The 14,878-nt window shown below is 47.5% G+C and overlaps 4 protein-coding genes across 4 annotated transcripts; 1 reads left to right on the top strand and 3 right to left on the bottom strand.

Annotated features, from left to right (window-relative positions):
• Nucleotides 1-1,640: 1,640 nt before the first annotated feature.
• On the bottom strand, nt 1,641-2,585 carry GLRG_07838 (D-isomer specific 2-hydroxyacid dehydrogenase; the record flags this gene model as incomplete). The annotated part of the gene is made up of 1 exon (XM_008098523.1): nt 1,641-2,585. One exon carries the CDS (start codon nt 2,583-2,585, stop codon nt 1,641-1,643), a length of 945 nt encoding a protein of 314 aa, XP_008096714.1.
• A 1,361-nt stretch (nt 2,586-3,946) lies between these two features.
• On the bottom strand, nt 3,947-5,986 carry GLRG_07837 (glycosyl hydrolase family 47; the record flags this gene model as incomplete). The annotated part of the gene is made up of 6 exons (XM_008098522.1): nt 3,947-4,096; nt 4,176-4,429; nt 4,492-4,711; nt 4,764-4,975; nt 5,025-5,645; nt 5,707-5,986. 6 exons carry the CDS (start codon nt 5,984-5,986, stop codon nt 3,947-3,949), a joined length of 1,737 nt encoding a protein of 578 aa, XP_008096713.1.
• A 1,303-nt stretch (nt 5,987-7,289) lies between these two features.
• On the top strand, nt 7,290-8,039 carry GLRG_07836 (LPXTG-domain-containing protein; the record flags this gene model as incomplete). Its single annotated transcript, XM_008098521.1, has 2 exons — nt 7,290-7,303; nt 7,373-8,039. 2 exons carry the CDS (start codon nt 7,290-7,292, stop codon nt 8,037-8,039), a joined length of 681 nt encoding a protein of 226 aa, XP_008096712.1.
• Nucleotides 8,040-12,301: 4,262 nt separating this feature from the next.
• Nucleotides 12,302-14,305, bottom strand: GLRG_07835 (uncharacterized protein; the record flags this gene model as incomplete). The annotated part of the gene is made up of 2 exons (XM_008098520.1): nt 12,302-14,169; nt 14,245-14,305. Coding segments are annotated over 2 exons (654 nt in total), but the record flags the coding sequence as incomplete, so codon positions are not given.
• Between the last annotated feature and the right edge of the window lie 573 nt (nt 14,306-14,878).

Below are 14,878 nucleotides of genomic sequence, written 5' to 3'. Positions count from 1 at the left end.
CCACGTCAACTGAACTCCATACTCTTGAAAAACGGGGAAGGGTCTCGAGATCGGAAGATCGAAGCTATGAAGGCTCCGGCAATCCGACGACCGCACTCAACGGACTATGTTCCTCGTCCGTTGCCCAGACCCACTTCACTTCAACGATGCACTTGGCAAGTGCTTTTCGACAAGCTTTGTCAACCATTTCTGATGAGGGCGTCTCTCACTCGAAGAGACGCACCATTCGACATCATGTACGGCTACTGGCCCCGACGTATGTGAGGAAAGGTAACCTCACACCAGCAAGTCACCAAGCAAACTATTTGTGCTCTCCTTTCATTGTTACGTCACTTACGAGCTGGAGTCACCGAGTATCAGGGGCGTCTATCTTGATTATTTCCTAGGTCTCATGAAAACTATCTTGGTGGCAAGTTTTTGTTGAACAAGATCACAAGATGTGATGCGTAAAATAAAACTGCGGAGTTCGGGAGCGATTTGTGGCAGAGGTTAGCCCCGATGTCACGAGTTAGAGCCCACAGCAGGACATATTATAAGAATAGAAGTAAAAAAGGCATATTCTCTAGACGTAGAGATATGAATAAATATTACTATATATACATGAGTGATACAAGTAATGCTTGAAACACTACGTAATATGACACCTAACAGACCACCTGACAGATGCTGTATGAAGCTATCGTGACACCCGACTACGAAGGGGTGCTGCTAGCAGCCGTAGCCCCCTCTATAGTCACCTGCTAAAAGCCGTGCAGAACACACAAACGACCTGTTTTCTAGTACACTATAACTAAAGAAGATATTTAGGAATTATAAAAGGTAGTCGTTGCAATCTATTCTTCTGTTGGGCGCAGATGACGTTCGATTTGAATATTTTTCAGTCCACCGTTGCCTTCTTGTTTCAACACCTAATCGATGGAGTTGCGGACCAAGGAATACCCTGACTCAAGGTTTCTTTAAACACTACGAATCTAATTGCAAGTCTAGTAGCTGTAACGGACGTGAGTGACAGGCCCAGTGTCGAAAGAGAACCGGCATCCAACCCTTCAATATCTATACGTCACGCTGTCGTTCGTATGCCACTTGTCGCTACAATACGGCAACAATGGGCTATGGCGAGTCTGACATGTCCTAGAAGCTCATTTACTTGAAAACAGTACATCTCTCTTGAAATGAATCTCTTGGTAGATAGATTTGTCAGAAAATGTTGGAACGCGTCTGGTACCTGGCTGGATGTTGACGGGAATAAGGACTAAGCATAGCCCCATGTTTCGCCGCGACTGGTGTTGGATCATCGATATAGAACAGCCTGCGACGACTCAGGTTGAAACACTTCCATGTCGGAAGCCTGAGTCCTGCTCAGCTTCAGTATTCAAGTCCGTGCCATTCAACCGTGTCGTAAAAAGGGAGGGGTTTCAGAGGAACAAGGATAGACGATAGCCTACCATGATTATGGCAGGATACAATTCTCAGGAAGAAGAGAAAGTGGTATGTCACGGACTCCTTGTGGCAATGGACGAAGAACCAACCATCTTGGCTCCCAAATTAAGCTTGGACCAAGGTAACCCATGTAACTAAGTAGTTTTGTATCATGTCTATTGCCAAGAACGACGCTTTCCAACCCGCCCGATGCATCTAAATTAGATAACGTTCTTCAGCGACTGACCAGCGCGGTACCGTCTCAAGTTGTATGCGATCAACGCCTCGGCGCCCTGTGGCCGTCCGCCAGCTGCATGTGGAGAGACGATGGTGTTCGGGGTCTTCCAGAAACGGCTTGACTCGGGAAGAGGCTCTTTGACAAAGACGTCCAACGCGGCGCCACCGATCTCGCCCTTGTCTAGCGCGTCGGCCAGCGCATCCTCGTCGATCGCGGTACCACGGCCGACGTTGACGATCCAAGCGTGCTTGGGCAGCTGCTTGAGGCGCTCGGCGTTCAGCGCGTTGTTGGTGGAGTCGGAGCCCGGGAGGATCATGACAAGCGCGTCGGTTTCGGGCAGCAGCTCGGCCAGCTTGTCCTCGCCGTAGACCTCAACGCCGTCGCGGACACCGGCGTTGCGCGCAACGCCCTTGACCTGCGCCCCGAGGCCGCGCAGGTGCGGGGTGAGCGCCTTGGCGATGTTGCCGAAGCCCCAGATCAGCACGCGGGCATCGCGCAGCGTCGTGAAGGCCCCCGCGGGACGGTCGGGTTGGGCGCCGCCGAGGTGGCCGGGCCACTTGCCCTGGAGCTGGTAGTCGCGCATCTCGTAGAAGCGGCGTGCGGCGTTGAGGAGCAGGCCGAGGGCGTGCTCGGCAACGGTGTGGTCGTGCAGGCCGGAGCCGGTTGTCACGATGATCTTTGAGGTGTCGAAGCCGGCGCTCAGGACGTCGTTAGGGCCGGCAGCGAGTGACTGGATCCATTTGAGGTTCTTGAGGCGGGAGGCGGCGTCCTTGAGGTTGTCGGCCGTGTTGGTCCAGGTGACAAGAGCCTCGGCGTCGGTGTGCTCCTCGGGAATAGCAGTCTTGACGTCGTAGGGGACGAGCTGGACGGAGAAGCCCTGAAGGCTGTCCACGTCAAGCTTGAGGGAGGTGGGGTAGAGAAGCTTCATGATGATAACGCGAAGGTTTGGGTTCTAGAGCGTTGTGTTAACAGATTGTCATGTGAGTTGTGAATGTTCAGACGCGTTGGAAGCCATACAATTTCCGAAAGATTATGAGGGGTTTACGCGACAGTAGAAGATTGTAAACACGAGAGAAGAAATCGTCCCAACGGGAACGGGAAAAACAACGGGAAAAATGAGCGAGTTGTGTCTTGTTTGACCAACCTCGGGGGAAGTATCACCGATGACGGAGGGTGGGGGATGGTGGAGCCGCCCTCGCATCCACAAAGAGGGGCGCGGGGGAGGCGGTTAGGCCAAGGTCTGTCGAATAACAATTGGGAATTAGCAATTTGTGTGCAAACTTGATCCGGGTTGAGGCTTGTATGATGGGTTCATGCAATGTAGGGATTGGGGATGACTCGTCCAAAGAAGCAAATCACGCGTGTGCAAAGTTGGAGAATTCGGACAACGCTACGTTCATTGGACGATACTTGGGCTTAACGGCTATTGAATCGGCAAGATCCCCGAGCTATGTGAGTTGCGGCTATCCAACTTCCGCCCCGTCGGGTTTTGCTGTGAGCACAGTAGGAGGCATCGATCGACCACATCATCGGTCGCTCCATGTCTACGTGACGGGCGCCAGCGTTGAAACGGCTCTCCATCTGATCGTGCTCGTCGAATGCGAAGTTGGACAGCGGTTGATGAATCACCTCCTCCAAACTTTGTGAATTGCAGCTAATCACCCTCCCGGCAATTCTTTGCGAGCCCAAAACACGGTTGCAACCCGATAACCTACTAGAGTTCAGCATCAGTGCAAACTCGGCTATTAAGCTTCAAGACCAGCCGCCGAACAGAGACTTCTGTTCGAAGCGGCCTATCCATGGTTGAAGTGTATGTGGCATGAGATAGAGATGATGTAACGTGTACTGAAGATTGCAATCAATTACCCATTGATACACAACACGCCGCCATCAAACTTGTAAGTCAAGTACCTTAGCTTGGGCACGTGAACAGAGACGGCTTTGACTTTGAACAACGATCCAAATAGATTACAGTTTGGTGCCCGGGAAAAGATGAGCCAACGTTGTAGCATCTTCGTTGTGCCCGGGCGGTCAAGCAAACGAAAGAAGTAAGAAATAAATATTGCATCCAAAAGCAGTGGTATGGAACAATTTCCATGCGACGCGATTGGTCTGGTTAGGGACAATAATGATAATTACACGGCTTTAGCTCTACCGTTGTGGACGATTGCTTTGTGTGCACTTTTTCAATCCAATACAGAATCATGTTTCCATTAAATCTGAACAATACAATGTAATGCACATACTCCCTCGGTGGCAAGATAACCTTGGATCAAGCCGGCAATAATACTATCGTGGCATTCTTTGCCAACCAGTCTTCAAGGGCCCCCTTGGTGTAAACCTCGGAAACGGATGTGCTTCCGTGTTAAAGACAACCTCGGTTAATGGCATGTAGTCCGTTGGAGAAAACAACAAGTATAAGTACTTGAGAGTCTCGGCCTATATACCCAATGTTAGTAATTCATTATGGATTGTCATTTACTTTGAAGAAGTAAGTTCAATTGCAGCTGAGACTTACCAGCCAAAAGCTTTCCATGTTGTCTCGAGTTGCTGGCGGAACCGTCCGTACATCGTTGAGGCTGGTGTATCCGTCTCCATCGTGTACCAGCGTGTGCTTTTGAAAAGATTGAAAGATCTTCCAGCCCCACTCGCGATACATAGAATTTCCCGTGATGCGATACATCATGAAGAGGCTTTCAACAGTCTCTGGTCTTTGGAGGTTGTGTGCATCCAGGGGCTTAATTATGTAGTCCTGCTTCCACTTTGACAATGCTGAGTGGGTGTTGTATTAGTTGACAGCTCCTTCGTGCGAGTTAGCTCTCATGAGAACATACCGCTGCTTTCTCTACGCAAGTATCTATCACCGGGCTGAGGTTGCAGGTCTGCGTCGGTAGCATTGAACCAGGCGATCTCGGGTGCGAGGCCAGTATCGGTGACAGCGTACATTCCCCAACAGGTTTTCATGAGATCTGTTGCGAGTTGAATGTCTTTTTCATGATGTGTAGTCCAACCAGGGTCGCGACGTGCTTCAGCTAAGGTACGCCCCTCCGTGGCCTGTCGCACAAACATCAGATAAGCTAGCGAAGAATTGGGTTCGTAGACTTACCGCCATGGCGATTGTACCGGGAAGGAAGCAGACAAGGTGATCCATCTTTGGTGAGAGAGACCCCCCAATTCCCGTGGGGAGCTCTGCGATGAACTTGAGAGCGGCGTTGCGAGTGGTCGTGACAAGATGCTTCTCGATGCCAGCCAGGGAGTCTTCCCACATGTCACGGTAGATAGTCTCGCCCGTTTGTAGGTATTGTTTGATAAGGTACTCTGCTGAAGATCAGCGTCACCGACGTTTTACAATTGGATAAGTTCTTACCATAGTATGAATCACCTCGACTTCCTAGTCGAATCTCCCTCGTTGTGAAGCGTCCATGGTTGGGGTGCACAAATATTGGTACCAGGCCGCCTTCCATCTTCTGATCATCAAGAACTTTCATGACGCGCTCTGCCTTTTGCCAGTATATCTCGTTCCCTGTCAAATGCGACAAGTACTTCATTTCAAGCTGGATGGTGGCAGCCTCTGCCGTCGAGGAGGCGCCGCCGTCAGCATGCGAGACGATCCCCTCCTTCTTCCCAATGTTGACACTGGCGTATGGTATACCCGAGTTGGACTCAAATGCAACCAAAAGCCGGTCTGCAAGATCGATGGCTTTGGAAAGATATACCGAGTCTCTTCGGGAGGCGACATGCGGTAGTCGTGTCGATAGGTAGTGTGCCGAGAGCAGTCCACCCATCATGCGAATTGTCGTCTCAAAAGTGTTGATGTCCTGGTCTTGATTCCAGGTGAGGCTACGATGCAGCCACTTTCGTGCGTCAGCAAGAGGCTCGGTCAGGTTCATGAGCATCATTGTGTCCAAACTGTCCACAATGATCCACCCAAGACCCTTAGGAGACATGTTTCCGCCTTTCTTCGATAGGGGATGAAACACGTCGTTTCCTATGGTTCGATTTCATTAGCATATACCTACGAACGCCTTTATTACAATCAAGTGACTTACCCCACGCATATTTCTTATACGCGTCCCAACTTGTCACAAATGCATCTTTCACTTCGTCCCTCCGTTCATCCCAGTCAGCATATTGAGACTGAGGGGTGTAATGAGTGTGCCCAAGGGCATTGTCTGCGAAGTATCCTGTGAGGGACATGCCTGCAAGTCCCGTGATACACAACATGATGAAAAGGTTGCGGAGTCTTCGCCTCAAAGTGGGTTTTGCAGTGTGGGAAGCGCGTATAGCCTTCTTCACGTCGCCATTGCCTAGACCAGCATGTTTGGGCATTGTGGGAGAATTCCGCTCTCGCAAGTTGGGAAAGAAACTAAAAGTCGTGTTACGTTGTGGTGTGCTCAAGAGGAGACAAAGTCGTGATTGTAATCAAGGTCTAGTTCTGATTTTCGGGGAGGGAAACCCATTGATGAAAAGAAGAGGCAACAAGAACATTTTCCAGTACCACCATCCAACCATGTTTCATAGCGCCCACAAGGAGGACGCTCAGCAATGTTGCCAGCGGGGCAATGCCTATGGCGGCAAATGCCAACGTCGTTGCAACCTTCGTTGTCTCCTATTTTCTCATTGACTTAGCACCGGATATGGACAGGGAGCCCTGTTGGGTTGCATCTTCCGCGACATGTTGGAGCGACGGTGATAAGGACGAGCATTCGTATGCGACTGCTTCTGTGTAATTGGTTACCGACGGCTTGGAAGCGGTATCAGAGCCTTGCTCTCCAGGACATGCAACATGTTATTCGTCAGAGTTCCACAAATAAAGAGGCAAGAACTGTTTGTTTGCCTCTATTCCGTTATCCCGCGCGCTACGCTTGGAATTACGCCCGTATGCGGCCTTGGCACGACCTGATAGGAAAACAACTCGCCCAAATTACCAGGGGGAGGACATGTGCCTCGAGAACCGGACCCTAGTCGGCACGCATTGCAAAGCGCTGCGGGCAAATGATAATAATAACCAACACAAACCTGTCGACGGGTGACGGAACCAACAGAGTAACAGGAAGCGTAGCAAATTACAAGGACTAACGCCATACACACAGTGTTGCCGACATACTGCAGATTGACCCAACCGCCCAACTTGTTTGTCTTCAAGTCGTGGCAGTCAACAGGAAGTCAGACAAGACCGTTAGTTAGCCTTCAGTTCCTCTCGAGTCTTTTCAGAGAAATCTCGCATCAATCTTCTCTCTTTTGTGTTTTCAACCCTTTTTTTTTTGCGTGCTGGGAGGAAATATCAGAGACTCCGGTCAAAATGACTGAAGCGTACCCTCCCGAGACTGATGAAGCCGGTACAGTCACATCTTTCATAGCCCTTCCCACAATCTTTACGCCCCCATCAAGCTGCTCTTCTATTTATCGACTGAATGGATTCAGTCTCGTTGCGTACGATCCAGGTTTTGGCCTCGACATCGACTCAAGAGTACGATGTGCTCCGGCAGCCGTCACAACATGGTGGGAACAGGGTCGTCTAGGAATCAACGGCGGCGAAGGGCATACAGCCGTCAGTATTGGGCCCCTGACCTGTCCTGATCGGTGGAGCACGGTTGCAACGTCTGCTAAGGACGAAAAAAGTACGCTCGCGATGTGTTGTCCACCGTATGTGCCAATCCGAACTCCGAGAACATCTTGATGACCATTTTTCTGATATGGACTTCACCTGTCTAGTGACTATACTCTTGCGAATAGCATATCCGGCTCAATCGCAGGCGACTGCCGGTCCAATATTCTGACTGGCGCCATCGTCACCTACGCATCAACATCGGTCACCAACACGCGAGACTGGACTATGGTAACGACAACCGTCGCAAGACCAACCTATGTCGGAGCAATAGCGATTGTTGGGTGGACTTTCGATATTACAGCATCCGAGACTGCGTCAACTTCGACACTAGGCCTTGGCGAAACTGCAGCAGAAACAACTCGGCCAGAGCAACCCAACACTACCAGCGTTTCCCCCCAAGGAACCACAGCGTCAGAAGCCTTCACAACCACAACCTCCCCAGCCCTGGCTACGACTGCACCGCCCGCTCTTTCGGGACTGCCGCTGCCTACCACCATAGGCGTTGGTGTTGGTGCTGGAGCAGGGGTTATAATTCTGACTGCACTTGCGTTCTTTCTATGGCGAAGGAAGCGTAAACAGCAACGTCGGTGCGAGCCACCGCCTGCCGACGACTTTCAACCCCCGATGCCGGTGAAGCCGGACAAGTTCTCGTACGTTGCAAGACACCATGAACTGTATGGGCAGCAACCCGAGAGACATATGGGGGCGGCTGAGATGCCCGTCCCACAGTACTTTGCGGAGCTGGACGCGAGTGGTCGTGAGAGGATGTAGGCAAACTATCAGCATGATAGCCATATATCAAGTTGCCAAATAATTCCTACAAAATAACGCGGGATGCGACTGTATCAATTTAGGGGAGTCTTATGAGTAGCATTGTTGAGCGTGTATTTTCTTTTGTCGCTAATTGTCTTTGACATGACAAGAGCACATCCAAATCATAGGCCATGATCTGAACTTGGACTAAATCACCCTTAGCTTTTAAACTTCATGTTTCCAAGTTGATTGAAGTTCATGTCCAGGGCTTAAACGGCACGTTGTCTTGGGGTTATTGGATTCTCGGGGCTCTAGCTATGGCGGGTGCGACGTCAGCTGGTTGGATTTCTGTGACGAACCTCGGCTCTCCCGACTAGGTAACGATTATCCAAAATATAATACCGCCTACAAAATATTTGGATACTCCTTGGGTCGTCAAGTTTCATTCATGTATCTGTTGGCCTCAGTTCCTGATCCAGCCTGTGTTCACTGCTGCCATCCAATTACTTTATGACAAAATCAGACGTGATAGTTCAAAACACCCACAATTCGTCATAGATTACGGTTTGATATCATATCTGTACGTTCTTCCTTCCCCTTAGTCTATATTGTCATGATTTTTCATGTCTTTTCTTGCTAGCTCTTAGGGAACCAATTGCCTTTCTTCATCAGCTCAATATGAAAGGCAGGGACAGATATCACTTCCATTGATTGCGATTAACTCCCCCACCCTATATCCGAACCACCCCCGCATCCGAACCACCCGAAATTCCCGTATTTCCCCTCCTTTATTAACACTACTACCTTTTTTAAACTATCATAACAATTGCTATTTATCGCTAAATAACGCTATTTTTTTAGGATACCTTCTTTAAACTATTATGAAGTAATATTCTGAAGATAAGCTCTAACGGGCCCTCCTAGATGTGCAGTCTAGGCAGTATAGCCTCTAGGCTGTTACTTACAGATAGGGTATACTATATGTAACACTTTAGTATTAATACTTTAGTAGGTAAAGTAGGAATACTGCCTTTAAAGATAGGTAGCACTTATCCTAGGCCTAAGAGGATAATCTAGCTGCCTATATTACCCTTTAATAGTCCCTTAGTAGATATATTAACTATTAATAAGTAAAGGGCCTAGTAAAGCGTATAATAGGTAATAGGTATCCTCTTATAGGGAGGAAATAGATAGCCTAATTTATATAGTAAAATCTATTTATTAGAACCCTCTAATCTAGAGTAATTAATACCTAGTAATAAGCAGCCTATTCCCTTAAGGTTATTTAGGATTTCTTCTATTACCTTAGTAGTATCCCTACTATCTAAGGGATCTATCTATCTAATAAATAGAATATAGATAAGACTAGTATTATAGAGGGTAAAGGGGGTAATAAGCTAGTGCTAGGCTTTAAGGCATTATAATATATCTAGAAAAAGCAGCTAGGATCCTAGGTATAAGTATTTATTATTAAGTGTATATCTACTACTAGTAGCTCTTTACCCCCCTTAGTTATATATAAGAGTAAATTACTTTAGGCCTAGTAGTTCCTATCTAACCTTAATATATATAAGTTATAGTAATTTATAGTAACTAATAATAGCTAAATAACTAATAATATTACCCTTAAATAGCTAGAGAAGGTCTTTATCTTATACACTAAGCCTACCTAGCTAAAGGAGGCTAGACTACTAGTTCTTAATAAGTATTATAGCTATATAACTATTAATTTTATATAGTAATACTAGTAGTATAATATATATCTACTATTTTTACTACTATATACCTTTACTATCCTCTAGCCTCTAGATATAGCTGTCTTTAGCCTATTAAAGTAGGCCTATTATAAGGAGGTTAGATATCTAGATAACTAGGTTATAGATTTAACTATTACTAGTAAAAAGGTATTCTTAGAGTGTTATTTTAAGGCCTATAAGGTATTTATTATATTTATTAATATTAGTAGTAGCTAGAGGTTATCTAGATTATAGCCTATATATATAAGACGCCCTCTATCTAACTTAATAGTAACTAGGGCCTAATAAAGCTAGCCTAGCTAGCAGACTAGTAGCTAATAGTAAGATAAAGCTAAATTTATTATCTTATAGTTAACGCCTTATTAATCTACTAATTTATAGTATTAACTACACTAGTTAACCTAGCTAGCTAAGGATAAGCTAGATACCTATACTATTTATTACTTATCTAGAAAGATACAAAAAGGCTATAATAAGCAGGCATCTAGAGCAGCCCTTCTAAAAAGGCAGGTTAACTTATTATAGGCCTAGTTAGATAATATACAGTTATATAAAAGGAAAAAGGTCTGCCTATCGCCTAACAGCACCTTTACTACTATAGAGGATATAATCTAGGCCTAAAGTCTAGATCCTAGTAATATAGATAGTCTGGATAAATCTAGGGCATCTAAATTACCTAGCGAGGCCGAAAGATGTATATGGGTGGGCGGCAGAGATGGTAAAATAAGTGGTGATAGTGGTGGTAATAGTGGTAATAATAGTGGTTTGGATGTGGGGGTGGTTCGGATATAGGGTGGGGGAGTTAGTACTTAAAAATGCAAAGAATTCCAATAGAAATACTCCATCCATCATCAGCAAATCACCCGGACTCACCTTCGGGGTCGAACCACGTGAAACTGTGGGTATATAACGGCAGACTATTTGTTCGATTCAGATAGTTGATCGCATATCATAATGAGCTGATTTGTGCTGCCATGATCCATGACCTATTGGGTGTCGCGGTGGTATCTCGCCATACTTAAAACAGTTCGTCCTGATCCTTGTCATGCATCGTCCTATTCGCATAGCAGCGTCTTCCTCTTCGACTCACGGGTTGATAATAACGTCACCCGCAGAAGAATATGCAGGATTTCTTCAACGTTGCGCGAATCCCCTCTTTCCAGCTTTGGTCCGACCAATAGCGAAACTTCTTAGGACATCCGGAGTTTCGTTGATGAGCTTGGAGACCTTGCGAATATTGCATGTGGCAGGATGCAGGTGTAAAAAGGGGTTGAATGTACGGACAAGTCAACCAGCCTGACCAGATTATTCTATCTACGTTGATGGCAAGCTCTTCTGTGAGCTACATATCCTGTCAAACCCTGTTCCTTTATATCAAGAATAACAAGTTAATAACACGGATTTCGGATAAAAGGGAGGTTGAGCACGCCTTCCACTGTTCTGCAACAAATTTACATAAGTCATTTCATATCTGGTATGCTCGTAGAAGCAGGGCTGTCGACTTGCATTTTCTGGAGGAGAAGCCTTGAAAACGTGGCCACGCTGCTAGGCACGCTGCTGCCTGGAGCTACATGCATACCTATCTCCTGCGCTGCAGCACACCACTGAAAGTGGTGTGCTTCGATAGCTTGTATTTTTACCGCACACCAGCCCCCACGACGTTCTTGGCTAGTCTGCATTTGCTGGTGTACTTGATCTATCATTTGGGATCTCTTCGAGAACCGGGTGTATCTTTCTGTAAGAAGCCTGCGGTGCTGACGACTAGGGTATGCTATCAGGGTATGATTTTTCACAAGGAATCCTGCCACTTCCAGTCTTGCTGGTATTGTACGAGGTGGCTTCTGCACCCCGTATTCGCATATTCGTTGACATCTGACAATGGAGTAAGATAATAGTCGGCGTCATTGACGAAACCCGTATGCTTGGAAGCATGTGTAAGAGTAAAACGTGATTTCCAGGCGCCTACACACTTACTTGACTGCAAGTAGCGACATGGCACCTCACTACATGTATTATCTATGGGCACAATGTGAAGACCTCTGGAGACGCTACAGGTGCCGTGGAACTGTCTACGATAACAGAAATTTGAGTAGCTCTGGTTTGAGAAGCTCAAAACCTGTTGGTCTAGGTCAGACCAGTGGGTGTGGCAGCGTGAGGCAAACGAGCCATTTGAACGAGCGTGGGTCACACATGAAGCCTTTCGGTGAGAAATCTGCACGTCTCATTGGATTTGATGATGGCATGATCTCTACCTGCACTGTGATTGGGGCAGAATGGTGAGGCCAGGCCACGAATGTGACAAAGTAATTACACCCCATTCTTGAAACCGGTGCTTGTGATCGGAGTACGGAAGGTTCGCCGAAGATCAACGTTCTTCTGAGTGCGTCGTATCTTCCTCAAACAGGTGTTATTAGGTGTCAGCATCCTTGTGATGGTGGGGTCCCATACATGTGGGTCATAGTAGGCACCGTTTTGTTACCATGCATCAGTCGCCTTGAACGACGACGTCCAAACTATGGCTCGTGAACAGGCAGTAATCAATATTGTGACAGCTAAGTGGAGGCTATTCCTTGGGAGGAGCTTCACGCAAGGCATCCATGCTAATGAACCGAATAGCCAGGGGACGACGCCTTAATGCCTCAAGTTGCCCGTAGATTTATTACCCCGCCATTTACCTTTTGGCTTCATTAGCTTCCTATTCGTCCGTATAATACGACGGAAAGTCGAGACACAGCCACCGTATTGCCAAGTAACTGTTGATCCTCATAACTAATAGGTAAAAACAAAACCTAACAGGTCGTGGATATCCCCGCTCATCCCGAACTAACAGGCCCGAGCGTAAAAGGATTGATGGACCCCGAATGCCGGGATTCGTGGCCTAGTCAAGGAAGGCGTCCAGGGGAGATTTTGTTGTGTTTATCGTCCATGTCAAAATGCCGGGACCACTGCCATGTCAACAATACGGTGCGCCGGGTTCCGTCCTTCTAGGCTATCGGTTTATCTTTTGATCGAATATAGTAGAGGTATGGCAAGAAAGGACCCCTTGTATGGGACAAGGGATGGAACAATTGATAGGATGTGCCGTGGTGATGTTGGCTGGTTACAAGCATCTAGCAGCACAAGACCTTCACTCTCTTCGATCCAAGTTTCAAGACTTTCTAGAAACTGCCACGGTTCCTTATCAAAGTTGTGTGTCTGTCGCATCAGGAGAATATTTGGCAGCTCATAGAATCCTTCTGAGCGCCAGTGGGAGGTGTCGTCGAAGTCGCCGCAGCTCCTCCTCGATAACAATATGAGATGAGTTAGGGCCTCTGGGGCGCTGAAATCGCCAAGGTGGGAAAGCATTTCGCGCTTCCTCTCTGGACGCAAGAGGAATTCCTCTACCGAACGATGACTGAATTGCAAAAAAAGGCCTGCGACTTCCCTGGGGGATGGCAAGAAAAAGTCGGAACATTCCACGAGTCCCTTGCAAATGCCGCTTAGGGTTTTCTTTATCCACCGGTAGGGTTGGCGTTCGTCATCGCTTCGGTATTTAATAGCATGCGTCAGGCCAAAGTCGGGACGAGGGTCCTTTTCGTAATCGTCCAGGAAAGAATAACCCAATACAGGGACTTCAAGATCCCAACGAGGCACCTCCAGCATCATGGAATAGGTCCTATACGCTTTCCGCTTTCTCCATGTGTCCAAGGAGTCCAGTATATAGGCGAAAAGATCGTTGATCTCCGGTGGAAGATTATCAATCTGCTCAATCACGTTGATATCGACATCGAAGCCGCCTTCTAGACGCCTTCGTACGCTGGTAACTACTAGGGTTACCCAGAAAAATATCCCCTGGGCTTTTTCGACAATTTTGTAGACGATCTCGTCCCGTACTTGAGAGCTTTGGATCCCGTTGAGCTTGTCTTTGGAGAAGCGCTCCAAGTCCCATCTCGTAATTTCGTGTAAACAAATTCGTTGGGAAGTTGAGAACCCATCAACGAACACGTTGTGTTCCCGGCTGGAGACGACCAGTTTGACGTGTCCTGAGCTGCGTCTGTGCCAGTCGTTTAACAAACTAACCAAATCACCATGGGAAAATTCGGAAGTGTTTTCGAGCTCGTCCAAGCCGTCAATGAAGAAACAGAATCCGAGTTTGTCGTCGGTCTTGCTGCTTTCAACGATATAATCAAAGGCTTTACGAACGTCTCGGTCGGAAACGTGTACCTCTTTTCCGACTTGCCAAGGCGTTCCCCGGGCTTTGGTCCAAAGGTTTGGCAGAGCTGAGCGCGTCAAGTCTGGGCAGGATTCCAAGATACCATGGAGCAATGTACGATACATGCCCGGCAGGGACTTCTGGTGACCGGTCCCGATATTGAAGAAGAAGTGCTTCGCGAATACAAGCTGACGATTGCCTTTTTCTCGGTTAGAAATGTGATCAAAATGCGCCTATGTGATTCCCAGGGTTAGGAGTCGGAATAGCTACTCACAAGTTCTCGCCCATGCTTCGAGCAAAGATTGCACGTGCTCGTGGGAGCACATTTGCTTCATCAAGGTTGGCTTTCCTGCACCAAGCTTCCCGGAAAAGTGGAAACCCCCTTCCCCCGAAAAGAGCCATTCCAAAGATAATTTTCGGGCAGAGAGCTTCGTATCAACGTCCTTGCTCACGTCTGAGGCACCGACAGGTTTGTGGCGTGGTGACTCCAGCTGTATATCATGATATTTTTTCCAGTCTCCAAACTCTGCCAAGATGTCGTCTTCGTCCAATCAATTCGTCACCATCGACTTCAAGCAAAGGGTTCGAGTGTTGGTGGGGAAGCGCGTTGTAATCAGCCGTTAGATGAAATAAGCTGAAGTTTGTGTGAAATGCTTCGGCTAGTTCATTGTATTCTTCTGTTTCGGACACCAGCCATTCGAAGGTTCGTGAATGGGCTTCACAGATCGTATCATGTCGCTCGCTCAATACCTTTATGCCATGGGACTTGATACCATTGAGTATACGCTCTTGGGCCATAACGTCAATCATGTCTTCCGGGATGCGGCACAGTTGCTGCATCGGACCTTTGGCGACGTTGTCGAAACCGGCGGTATCTATGACATTGCGGAGGTGGGTAACTGAGTTCC

This window comes from Colletotrichum graminicola (genome assembly GCF_000149035.1).
Source record: "Colletotrichum graminicola M1.001 genomic scaffold supercont1.34, whole genome shotgun sequence".
NCBI classification, from domain to species: Eukaryota; Fungi; Ascomycota; class Sordariomycetes; order Glomerellales; family Glomerellaceae; genus Colletotrichum; species Colletotrichum graminicola.
This window is presented reverse-complemented; position numbering and strand designations above follow the sequence as displayed.